We start from the raw sequence: 13,370 nt of genomic DNA, 5'->3' as shown, positions 1-13,370 counted from the left end.
ATGCAGGAGACCGGCCCACAACACCCGGACCAAGAGGCCAAAACACGAACTGCCCATGGCGAGGCCCGAGGCTCGCGAACGGTGGCAAAACAGGGAGTCCCCAGCGCTATCAGGCGGCTGAAACCAACAATACAGACATGTCACCAGGTATACCTGAGCGGGAGAGGGTGCCCTACCGTTCATTGTCAGTCCAAATCGGCCCGGAGAGAGAAACAATTGCATCACTGGATACACAGATGGGCCCCTCGGTAGTAAGCCTAGCGCAGGAAAGGGGTCCATGCCATCTGCAACAAACGCGGGGGCAACCGGAATATGGGGTAACCACCGTAAAGACCAATGACAGCCCACAACCTCTGGGGAGTCGGGCAGGAGACGGTCGACCTGACCACCCCCGCCGAGTACGACGGCCACCCAGGTACCTTGTGGCATACCACATGGGAAACATACCAAGGGCCCTCGTCCGGAGATGCCACCCCCAGGTACACCACGAGGGACGCAGGGAGAAGCAGAGCACAGACCCTACCAGCGGCGGCTCTCACAGGCGCCTCCCACCTGGACCTGCTGCCAGCAGTAAGGGTGCAAACATGCCGCGGGGGCCCGAGCGCGTGGTAAGACCGGGCTTCTCCAGGGGGGGGGGGGGGGGCATTTGACATCGTACCTCCGTGGGCAGTAAAGCCCGGTCCCCACCCCGCCAGCACAAGCCCCCGCTGGCGGAACGCACCCTCACACCCCTCCTCCGTGCTGTCACCATCGCTAGCCAGTCTTCGCCAGCGCGCGACCAAGGACGGAAGTGTAACCCTGTGAGACTCCGGGAGATGTGAGACCGCGAGACGTGAGACGCGAGTAGTGAGATATGTGAGTGTTTTCTGGACGCGAACTCCGCACCGCCGGCGAGCCTAGTGAGCTGCACAGGGGCTGACGACCCACATTCACCGTGGCCTAGCTGCAAGCTAGCCTGGCGCCCATCCGGACCGATCAGTATACCAGCCGACTTCCCTACAAGGCTCACCCGCTTACGCAGCCTCCGTTACTGGGATGATGGCAGTAGTAAGAAAAAGACAGCAGATTTTGCATTTTTTATGAATCACGCAGCACAACTTGCATCGGGCTTGATAAGCTTAAGAGGAAATACATTTATGATTTAATATTAAAATTATTATAATTGTTTTGAAGTTTACATCTGTGGTACAAAAATATAAAGTTTGAGTTTGGTTTTTGTCTGGTTAACATATTTACATAGTTCTCAACTTTTTACATTGACATCCTTGTGGTAAAAGAGGAGAGGGTAAAATATTTAGGGTTTTATTTTTAAGTAATACTAAACAAAATAAAAATAAACCTTTACATTGGATTATATATTTCATATGTGTACTCTACATTTTAAATGAAGATGCGATTGCGGCTAATATCTTTAAGAATGGGAGGTATTTGTAATAAAGTAAAATTATTTCATAATTTTAATAAATGTATTTACCACTTTTGTGGTAGAATATTGAAAAACGGTAATGGTAAATAACATACTATTATATCAAAAAGGGACTTGATTCTTTCTCATTTTCTTACCTCCATCTTTATTTGTGAGAATATACGATCTATAACTATAAAAACTATTGTAATCTCGTTTCATTGCCATTTAGGTCGAATATCGAAAAATGGTAACAACGAACTATGATCATATTTATTTATATTATTAATGCTGAGTTTCTGTCATCTGACTTCATTTGCTAGGGCAATATGACATTTTTATGATAAAACAAAACTTACTCTATTTTCACACGAATAAAACCAAATTCCAGAAAAAATTCTAATTTGTTACTCTATACGCTTGTTGCTCATTCATAATTTCAAACTCTTATATCTAGTTAAGTCTCATTAATGATTTTTTTCTTTAAACTGAAATCAACGTTTGTACACACCTTAGAGGGAGGATTATATTGCAAAGTAGTAAAATTGATATTGTGTTTAGTTATTTTTATTATTGTTACTAAGTATTGAAAATCTTGCTTATTTAGTTGAGAACATTTGATTATTTTTAAATAAATAAAAAATTGTCCACCTTTACCACACTTTATAAAACGTACTTCTGTAAATGGAAGGAAAAAAATATGTAGTACGAAACTCTATATGCAAATTGTATATTCTTGGTTTCTTATTTTTAAATATAATAGATTTGGAAGAGCTCACTTTTCGTTTTATAAACATATAACCCCCTTACTTATGTTAGGTTTAGTATTTTTCAAACTGGATTTTTTTTTTGTTATTTTAATATGTTTATTATTGATACCAATATCTTATCTTAAGAGTAATTAATTTCAGATATATAATAAACGATCTTGAAATATTATATCAATCTTTTCAAGCCCCCAAGAGATGGAATTCTTATATGGTATATAGACTAATTTTCAAATTAGCTAAAAAGTTTCTAAATTTTTTATCAGTTTTTTGTTTTGTAGTTTACGATTGATGCTGGAACAGACAAACAGACAAAAATTAAAAGGGTCAAAATTTTATAAAAAAAATTTATTTATGGACCTAAATAATGTAAATAGTCCTTTAAACAGTTAATACTTCATTTCTTTCATTGTACAGGCATCTTATTTTTTTATTTTTACTTTATAATATATTGCTCAAATCATACAATTGAAAAAAATATTTTATTAAATCCAAACATTTTTACTTAAAAAGTCAGAATAAGTTTTCAGGTGTTAGAACATAACTGTATTGAAATGATAATGTTTAAAGTGATAAAAAAAGGAAATTTAAAATGTCGTATAGATTAATTATTTGATTTTAAAACTATTGTTTCAGAGTGTTAGAAGAAATATTTTATTTTTTGAAATCACAATTATATCCTTTTCATTTCACGAGTTAGACAAATTAAAACAATTTAAATCTCGCACCTATGTTAATGCTTGGTATGCTTAGTATAAATTAAACAAATAAAACAATTTCTTACCCTCTCCTCTTTTATCACACATATGCCAATGTGAAAATCGAGAATCAAATGAATATGGCATTATATCTTTGCGATAAAATAACCAAACTCAAATTAATGTTTCTTTTTACCGTAAAAGTGAACTCCAAAATAATTATTATATTGATGTAAAAGTTATTTTGCCAATCATGATGTAATATATTGCACAGTAATTTTTTTTTAATAATATAAACCCTTATTACAAATTAAGAGCTGATATTTAGGAGAATGTTGAAGAGGAGAATGTAGCTTGAGTTTTATTTATAATTTCCTATTTTAAAAATTAATTGTGTTTATATCAGAATTTATTACATTTTATATTAAAACAATATTTACTTTATTTCACGTTTTATAAAGTAGAACTCCAGCAAATTTTAAAAATGTTAATTTTTTTAATAATTCTGATATTAAATAATAGTTTTGTACGTTATTCTTGCTCAAAAGTTTAACTTTATCTTTGTTTTCTTCGATATAAAATTTCTTACAATAAAAACTAATGTGAGCCGGTATGGCTATGAGGTCGGAATACTACAAAATTGTAAAAAATAATCTACGCTATTAATTATTTACGTATTACCTGCTATTTTTCTTACATCCAAAATTATTTGCAACAGAGATATGAAATTTTTATGATAAACCAGAATTTTCACCCTTTTCACGCCCTTAAATGACGAAATCCGGAAATACTAAAAATTAGTAGGCCTACTTAGAAATAGTTTAATCAGAGGATTGCCTTTTTTTAAACCAAACATTACATTTTTACCTTTAAGGGTCGGAATCTTGCGAATAATTAAAATAATAATATTTAGTTTTTATGTTTGCTTTTTATTTTATGTTGCACTTTATTAGTTTGGGAGACAGGATTTTTTAAAATAAATAAATTCCAACACAGTAATCACCTTATGAAAATAATTTCAGTTGATGAAAAAAAAAAGCAATTCATACCTTTAGGTGCAAGAATTTTTAGTATCTTACTCTTGTTCTGATATATTTATTAGTGTCAGTTTGTTTGTTTTAAAACAATCTACTTATTTTTTAATGCAAAAATTTTTGGTAGTATTCGTATGTTACTAAATGATACCCATTTTTAACTGTTATTCATTAAATTTAGAGTTAAATTCATTGATCATAAAACAATACTCACCTCTCTATAGCCCCTTAAGCCACTTTGCATAGTGGTAAATTGTGGTTGGTAGTTTTCGTATGTTTATTATTGGCACCAAAATATTTATTCTCCTTAATAATTTAGGTCGGAGATATATTTACTATTGTTAAAATATACTCACCTCTTGTTTTCGATTTCGCAAAATATAAGAATTTTGTTTTGTAGATACTGTATGTTTTTCCTTGGTACCCAAAACATTATATGCTTGTTTTAATTCGGTGATATAATTATTGATGTTAAAAATAAAGCAACATATTTGTATTGCATTTAGGTGTTATTTTTTATTATTGGAACATAATATTATTTACTAACATTAATTCAATGCAGGGACATAATTGTTAGTATTTAAAACTACGCACCCCTTTTTAAAACCTTAGGAGAGAATACTGCAAAACATTAAATTAGAATTTATTATTTTTTGTCGTTTAATATTGGTACTAAAAATATTTATCAAGCTTGATTAAATAAGGAGATATATTTACTATTTTAAAACCCTAATCACACATTTCTTACCTCTTTATAGTTGCATTTTGCCAAAATTTAAAACATCTTTTTGCTAGTTATCGCGTGTTTATAATTGGTACCCGACATCAGTTAGTACGCCTAATTATATTTGGAAAAATATATCATTATTTATCTTAATATCAATGTTATAATTTTAACCACTATATAGCTAAATTTCGGAAATTATAAGAATTGTATTATCTTTGAAATATTTGTGCAATGGGAGTGCATGACTTGATGTAAGCTTTTGGACATTCGCCATTGCTAAAGCACATGTATGTCTGTAGAAGAAAACTACAAAAAACACAAAAGACAAAAACACAAATTAAGCAAAAAATTGCTCTTGTCAACAGGATATAAACACCACATGATATTCCATAACATAAATATGGTCAACAAACAAAGAAAAACAAAGAAAACGGAATAACAGAACGAAAAAAAAACCACAAATGATAACAACACAAAAATATTAAACCCAAAAAAAAATAAAGCACAGCAGTTGAAACGAGACAAAAACACAGAAAACGAAAAGTCGAAACAAACACAACAGTTTTCTAAAACAGAAAATATTGTTTTTGTTTCGTCTTTTGGTTTTGCTGTGTTTTTGTCTCGTTTCAATTGTTGTTCTGAATTTTTTTGAGTTCAATATATTTTGATGTCATCATTTGTGGGTTTTTTTTCGTTATCTTCTGTTTTTTGGAAATCTATTGTGTTTCTTTCATCTTTTCGTTTTGCTGTGTTTTTGTCTCGTTTCAACTGTTGTGCTGAATTTTTTTTTTGGTTAATATTTTTGTGCTGTCATAATTGTGGCCTTTTTTTCGTTCGGTTAGTCCGTTTTCTTTGTTTTTCCTTTGTTTGTTGACCATATTTATGTTATGGAATATTCAGTAAATTTGTGTCTAAAAATTAATTTTATATTCGAATGTAAATTTGATTTTGAAGATCAATACGCCTATTATGTTGACCTTTGTTTAGAACAGATATAAATTTGTTTAAAAGTACTATGCAATAATTGACTTATTGGTCTAGTGGGTAGCACGTCCGCATGGCTTGTATGTTGTTTCAATGGCGAGGGCAACTTCATTCCTCCATATTGCATTTTTAAAGGGAAGAATAAGAAACAGGAGTGATGGCATGTCTCCGGGTTCCATGATTGCAACGAACGTGACATCTGCTTATATAACATCTGAATTATTTTTAGACTGGTTGAAACATCACTTTTTGCAAAGAAAGCCTGCTGGAAAAGTACAGTTGATTCTTGACGGACACTCTTCCCATTGCAGCAGTGTGGAAATGCTTGAATTATCTGATGAAAATGATATAATTTTGCTTAGCCTTCCTAGTCACACGACCCATTTCTTCCAGCCACTTGACAGAATCTTTTTTAAATCTTTGAAGTCTAACTACAACAAAGAATGTAATGTGTTCATGAGGAACAACTCATTGCGGCAGATTACGAGACTGCAATTTGACAAGTTGCTAGGAGGTGCTTGATCCAAATCAGCGACTGTAGAAAATGCAGTTTCCGGCTTCAAGGCATGTGAAATTATTCCGTTAAACATGTCTGCAATACCAGACTACGTTTACCTGACACCTAGCGAAGATTCAACAATCATCACCCCTGACACAAGAGGTTCTAGTGAAACGTCACTTTCTGAAGCTACTGAAACGAACATAGTTCAACTACACTCTCCAGACATTGGTTTGACATCAAACCAAGATGCAACCATAGTCACCGATAAGTCTACTCCTCCACTCGAATCTGCTCCGCCTATAAGACATTTATAACAGCCTATCAGTGATGAATGCCTGGCGACTCCTGGAACTTCGTCTGGGCCCACCAGTGTCTCCTGAGTCAAAGAGGTCGACAACCCCACGCCAACAAAAATTTTGAACAACATCTCACCTATTCCAATCTTAACAAAAAAAAAACTACTGCCCGTGGTAAGAGTGGAAGTGTTTCAAAAGTACTCAATTTTAAGGATAATATACAACGTATTACCCAAGGAAAACATGACAAACTGAAGAAAATTAAATAAAAAGAAGAAAGAAAAGGACGGAGAGAAGAATCTATCCTAACTAGGACTGTTAGGCCTACCAAACATAAAAAAACAAACACCAAAAAATTTTCTCAGCCAATTTTGTATGATGACAGTGATGATGGGGACTGGGACGAAGATGAATGTGTCGGGTTTAATGAGGACTACAATACTACAAAAGGTACAGAAGACTGGATTGAATGCACAGTGTGTTCCCATTGGTTGCATGAGAACTGCACAAAGTATGAAAATAAGTGCGATGTATGGGGAAAAAAGAAGTAAAATCTTTACGGGTTTTGAAAAACTATATATAAAAGAAGAAAGACCTTGTAAAACATGTTAATGTATAGGCACTGTAGACTTGTACGTCAGAAACGATTTTTTTTTTTGAGTGCTTAAATCTGAATTTAAAGTTAGTCATAAATGATTAAATAGCTTTCTCAATGCTGGTCCATCTCTCCCATATAGCCTGGTCCATCTAACCCTAGGTATATTGTATAGATGGACCAGCCAGTACTGCATAATTTTTCAACATTTTTCTTCACTTTGTTAACGAAAATTTTCTACATATACCTTTGCTTTTCATATACATAGATCACCAGAATATCATAGCGAAATTTACTTCACCAATATCTTGACAAATAACAAAATTATAAGAGTTTCAAAAAAGGTGGTCCATCTCTCCTGGATCTAACATATTTTTTTTAAAAAAAAATAGTACCTATTGTGGATGTTACCATGGTGCGATTTTGAGGGAAATTTTCCCGTTTGATTCCACAAAAATTCAAAAATTCAAAAATTCAAAATGCTTCAAAAGACTTTTGCCTAAGATAAAATGAAAATTTCTCATAAAAGCTTCAATTCCTTGTCGTCTACGCCTTAAGCCGACGAGATCATGAACATGACATTGACTGCAATCTTGAATTTCTTTTATTTAATACCAAAAATTCACAAAAATTGTAAAAAAAATTTTTCTTACGCCTGCCATCTTGGATTCTAGAATATGCAATTTTTGTTACGGTCACCATATCGGCTGTATATGTCGTAATCGTTGAAGTTTTTGATATGACCCCCAATTTGAATTATAAGGTAAACGTAATTTTTGTTACATGCGCAATATTTTAAATACATGATTATTTCTGTTTTTAATGTAAAAAATATATAATAATTTCATTTAATTTTAATAATAAAATAAATTTAAAGGTAGAGCCTACTAGGTTCAAACCCAACGAGATAATTCGATTAAAATTACGTGTAGATCCTTCCGCCACGTAAGACACCGACAGACCAAACCTCACACCACTAATGATAAGACTGTAATTTCATCAGAAAGTACACTGTCATGAAAGCCATTTGGTTTTCGTCTACAGGATACCACCATATTGTTTTAATCTGTTAGTTGGCACTACCACCATATTAGTTTAATTTTTTACCGCTGAAGCGCAGTAATTTTTTATTAACAGGCTCCTGCAAACTTGAAATTTGTCCATTATAATAAAATTATTTAAAACAAAAGCAAGATATTTGGGATGATTTCCAAAAATAACTAATCAAATCACTCATTGATGTTCTGAATTTATTGATCGGCTCCTGTCCGCGATTTGCTACCAGGCAGTATATAATTAATTAAATTTATTTTTTATATACTGAACGGTATAATATCTAGGGTACAACAAAAAATTATCATTATTAAATGAAACAACAGGAAAAAATGAGTAAGTATACATAATCAGTGCCAGCTACTCTTGTATTAAAGACTACGTGTTCTTTACCTACCCGTCAACTCTCTATTTATTTATTGCTTCACTTAGAAAAATAAATTACAATACATGCGAAGTTAAAAGTATTAACTAACGACAAGTCAACAAAACTAATTTTAGCTTGTTTTCCACAAGAATTTTAAAAATTTCTCAACGCTGACGGAATCGTCTACCGGCGTGCGGAGAGATTCGCAAGCTTGTAGAAATGTCTGGTGACCGATCAGTTGGCCTCAACACGCTGCGCACAGGCCTCGGTTCCCAGCCGTGTTGTTAACACGTATAAAACATCACTGAAATCATAACTAGGTACATGAAAAGTTTTTGTTTGTATCGCCTTAAATTACGAAAAGCTGATTGAAAGTAGAAAAAACCTACCAAAGAGAAGTTTGCCCCCCGAAAAATATTGTAGTGCATATATCAAAATCGAACCCATGGCACTTGCCACAAAAGACATTCATACAGGCCAGGTAAATAGGAAACAGGAGACCATTATTTTTATATATAAACATACATTTTAAGCAGTTCATGTATAAAATCATGCGCATAGGTAAACGCCTCCGAAACAATAGGTATATTTCGACGACACATTAGAACATTTTAAAAATGTCATATTCATTAACATGAGTGTAGACAAGGCGTCTCCGAAACACGAGGTAAATATTGACTTGACTTCAGTCTTGATTACACAAATTTAACGAAACTATACACATTCAACAAAATAAAAAACAACCATTAAACATAACGACACACATTCAACAAAATAAAAGAACACACAATACACGCAAAGAAGACTAATGAACATGCAATGAACAACCCGAACACACAATGAACTTTCAATGCATACACTAGACACGCAATGGACACCCAATGAACATGAATTGAACACAAAATCCACACACTTGACTCGCAATTAACACGCAATGAAAACGCAATCCACACACCCAATACGCAATGAAAACTCAATGCTCACACCGAAAACAATTGGATACGTAATTTACACGCTTGATATGCCATATACACGCAATACGCACACTGGACAAACAATAAACAAGCAATTAACGAGCCATGCACAAACCGAACACGTAATAGACACGCAATACATACAATAAAAATCTAATGAAATTGCAATACACACATTTGAAACGAAATAAACTAGCAAAGCACACGCCAAAAATGCAATGAAAATGCTATGCACACACCGAACACGGCAATGGATTCGCAATACTCACACTGCACACACAATGAACATGCTAAATTTGAAGTGGGTTTTTAATACAATCATTCTTCTCTGCATATCTAGTATTCCTTCTCAGGACCAATAACTTTCTGCTATATCTACAGCGGTTTCCTTCCGATACAGCTGTAGGCAGCGAACCAGGATCCATGTTAGGTCGAGTGACTAATGAAATACTGTTAGATTTTAATTTGAACCTTTACTTAAATAGAATTGTTAATATTTGGTCTGCAATAATTAATTTTTAATATTGAAAGCCTCATGGCCAAGCAGTTCTTAACAAATGTAGTCGCCTCGTGTTTAGATGTATAAATTATTTATTTGTAATTTAGAATTCGGGATGCTCACTCACTATCCCAAGAGGACCTGACACCAACTTTTTTTTTGACCTCACCGAGTGCGAACCGAGGACTCCATGATGTAAGTGCGTTTCTTATTAAAATTGTATTAAATAATTTTTTATCAAATTTGTTTCATAAAATTTGAAAACATAATTTTTTATAAATTTCAGAATATTTTATTTTAAAATCAGATCATAAATAAAGGTTTTAAAGATTGCGGCCGAAATGTAAATTGCAGCGATGACGTTATTCAAAATAGCGAAATATTATATAAAACATAATGGTGGCGATGACTTCAACCAACATTGTTAAAAGTCAAGTTCATCCAAAATGACCGTCATGACGGCACAATCTAAGATGGCAGACTCCATCCACATCCACATTCAGAATCCCGGCACCGAAGGAACATTTATATAGTAGGCTACTCTTAATATCTACGAAATGTATGATGGCGGCCGTAAAAAAATGCTTAATTCAGGAATTGGTTTCAAAATGGTTAGTTTCAAGATGGCGTCTAAGGTCAGAATTTAAGGTCACTTTTAAAGTTCAAAGGTTACGGTCCAATTTCACCTGTTAGGTATATTAATAAATTCATATTTAGATAAATTTGATAAATATTCTAATTTTTCTCTTTAAAATTAAATGATCATTGCCGATTTTCTAGAAGACCAACGATTTTCAAAATGGCAGATTTTTTCCCATTTTTTTTAAATTGAAAACTATAGATTTACAAGATGACGGCCATAACGAAAGTGGCAGCGTTTGAGAGTGAGTCATTAGTTTCAAACATGTTATAAAGATCTATAATTTGATATGGCGGAAAAATTCTAGAAGACAAAATGGCGGGCGTTACGAAAACCGTAACGTTTATCTAACCAATTTTTTATATCTTTGGGAATTTTTTCTAAATTCTTTGGCCAAAATTTAAGGAATTTCAATGTTTCGGTTATGATACAGTAAATGACCTCGATGGCTTTAAGCGGTTAGATGTCGGGGAATTGTAGCCGCTATGAGGAATTTTTATTTTTTCTATGGCAAACGTCTTTGGAATAATTTAGAATTTAGAATTTTTGAGGATAAAACGGGAAATTTTTCTCCCAAACGTGAATTATTTCCTAAAAAAAAGAGACATTTTTGAGCAACTTTGAGTCATTTTTGAGGAATTTTGAAGGAATTTGACACCAAGATGGCCACCGTGACTTCATAATTTAAGATGTAGGACGACGATCCTTAATCTACAGTCTGTAACCTGTTTTTAAGTATGCCCATTTATTTACTACTTATATCTTCACTAATGCACCAAATGTTTCACAGATGTAATTGACTAACTTAAAACGGTATTAAAACTTTTTTACCCCTTAGGCGTTGAATTCTGTTATTAGTATAGCCATTATTTAAGTTAGCGAGAGATATTCCTAATAAAAAATATCAATCAAAATCCCTAGTTTTCGATTGTCGCTAGAACAACCATAAAAAAGGCAAAAATTTTAAAAATGAAAGTAACTATTTCAGATAGGTTTTTCATTATTTTATCCAATGCCCAGAAATTTAAGCTCAAGATGTTTTTATTATTTGTGTAGATTAATATAATATAGGACTTAGTTAAGAAAAAGGCTGGATTTCAAATGCCACAAAGGGTAATTTAACTCTTAGATTTTTTTTTAAGAACCTGTTTAAATAATAACTTAACACTTTAGAACTCCAACCAAGATGTGGCATAGAACAATGTCAATTAATACAACTTAACTGCAAATCCAAGATCAATTTTCTAATATTCTGTTTAAAACTGTTACTCAAAATGAAAAAAAAAAATCTAATGGGAAACAAAAAAAATAATAATAAATTTCAGATTTGTTGTTAGGGTTTCATAATAACAATTTAAAGTTTTAGGATATCTTAACAATATAAACATGCGTTCAAGACGTAATAAGTCAAGATAGAGCTTGGTTACGTAATAATATTGTTATAATTTCTAGGTTGATTTAGTTATATAAAACTTTGATGGATTGAAAGTCGTTGGTTTGTTGTTTGTTTGAAATAACTTTTTAGTACTTAAGTTGTCATTGAAATTTATATAAATTCCAATTAAATTCCATTAAGACAGTTATTTAACATTTTGGATGTTTCATACTTTGCCCACCATAAAAATTCTTTAATTAAAACATTATATTTACTATACGGACATTTTCGCTAGGAATTTCGTTACCATGTGATCTCTGTATTTTCGCTATTCTTCGATCTCTGCTGTATGACAGAAATATTAGCCCTGTCACTGCAGATTAAATAAATTAATTTGTCTTAGAAATGTTTTATATACACCTATTTATTTGACCAAAAAAATACAGTCTGGTTTTAAATGTATTAATATTTAAAAATTTAAATGCAATTGATGTATTTCTAGAAGTTAATATATAGTAAAAAATATATATTTTTTGTTCCTACAAATTTTTTAACATATTTAGAGTGTTTTAAGTAATTGTTTTCTACTATTTGTTGTTTCAAATATCTATTTTTCGTAAAGAAACTATATATAAGTTTTTGTTACATTTGTTATTAATTAATTTTAAAATTAAAATGTCATTTTAATGTATACGTGGTACTTACATTTAATAACATAATTTTGGTTTTACGTGCTGTTCCCAGGAGTAATTAAAATGTTTCATTTTCTTCTTTCATGTTTGAAGTCATATTTCAAGCATAACAATCGTAGCTGTTCCTACCGAATACTACACGTATGGAGCCGTTTACTTCAATCAGTATATATCAGGTTTTATTACCTGTGTTATTAGTTATTACATATTTCTGCCTATATTTTTCGATCTTCAACTAACATCAACATACGAGGTAAGTACACACTTTACAAAGAACGTTTTTTTTTATTTGGGTTTTTATTCAATATTTATTAATATTTTTTTTTCTTTTTCAGTATTTACAATTACGATTCAACAGGCAAGTAAGGACAATGGCTTCAATTCTTTTTACTGTCCATATATTACTTTACCTGCCAATCGTAGTTTACGTACCAGCTCTGGCATTTAACCAAGGTAAGAGAATAAATTATATTTCTACTGTAACAAAATACATGTGTTCGTACAAACATAAATTGAAAAATATGAAATAAAGCCTGGGAGAGGAAAAAACTATAAAACAAATTTATAATACAGTTCACTAGTGTAGAAAAAAAATCATCGTAAATATTTAATCGCAATGTATAATATATATTTTACTTATCCTGAAGAAAATTTAAGATTACTTCTTAAATAGGTTTGATGTTAAAACGGTATGAGGAAAAAGAAACGTCGAGTCGTTATTTAAATAGGTAACTCAATATAACTACTGAAAAATATTTTTAA

At 32.4% G+C, this 13,370-nt stretch overlaps 1 protein-coding gene across 1 annotated transcript in view; it reads left to right on the top strand.

The window, feature by feature from the left end:
- The window catches only part of LOC134533679 (sodium-coupled monocarboxylate transporter 1-like), a 243,385-nt gene that overhangs the window by 106,985 nt on the left and 123,030 nt on the right, over positions 1 to 13,370 (top strand). The window contains exons 3-4 of the mRNA XM_063371225.1: positions 12,702 to 12,861; positions 12,944 to 13,061. Coding sequence (XP_063227295.1) covers positions 12,702 to 12,861; positions 12,944 to 13,061 — 278 coding nt within the window. The remainder of the gene's footprint in view (positions 1 to 12,701; positions 12,862 to 12,943; positions 13,062 to 13,370) is intronic.

The sequence above is a fragment of the Bacillus rossius genome, chromosome 7, assembly GCF_032445375.1.
Source record: "Bacillus rossius redtenbacheri isolate Brsri chromosome 7, Brsri_v3, whole genome shotgun sequence".
Classification (NCBI taxonomy): domain Eukaryota; kingdom Metazoa; phylum Arthropoda; class Insecta; order Phasmatodea; family Bacillidae; genus Bacillus; species Bacillus rossius.
Note: the sequence above shows the minus strand (reverse complement) of the source record. Positions and strands in the feature narration are given on the sequence as shown.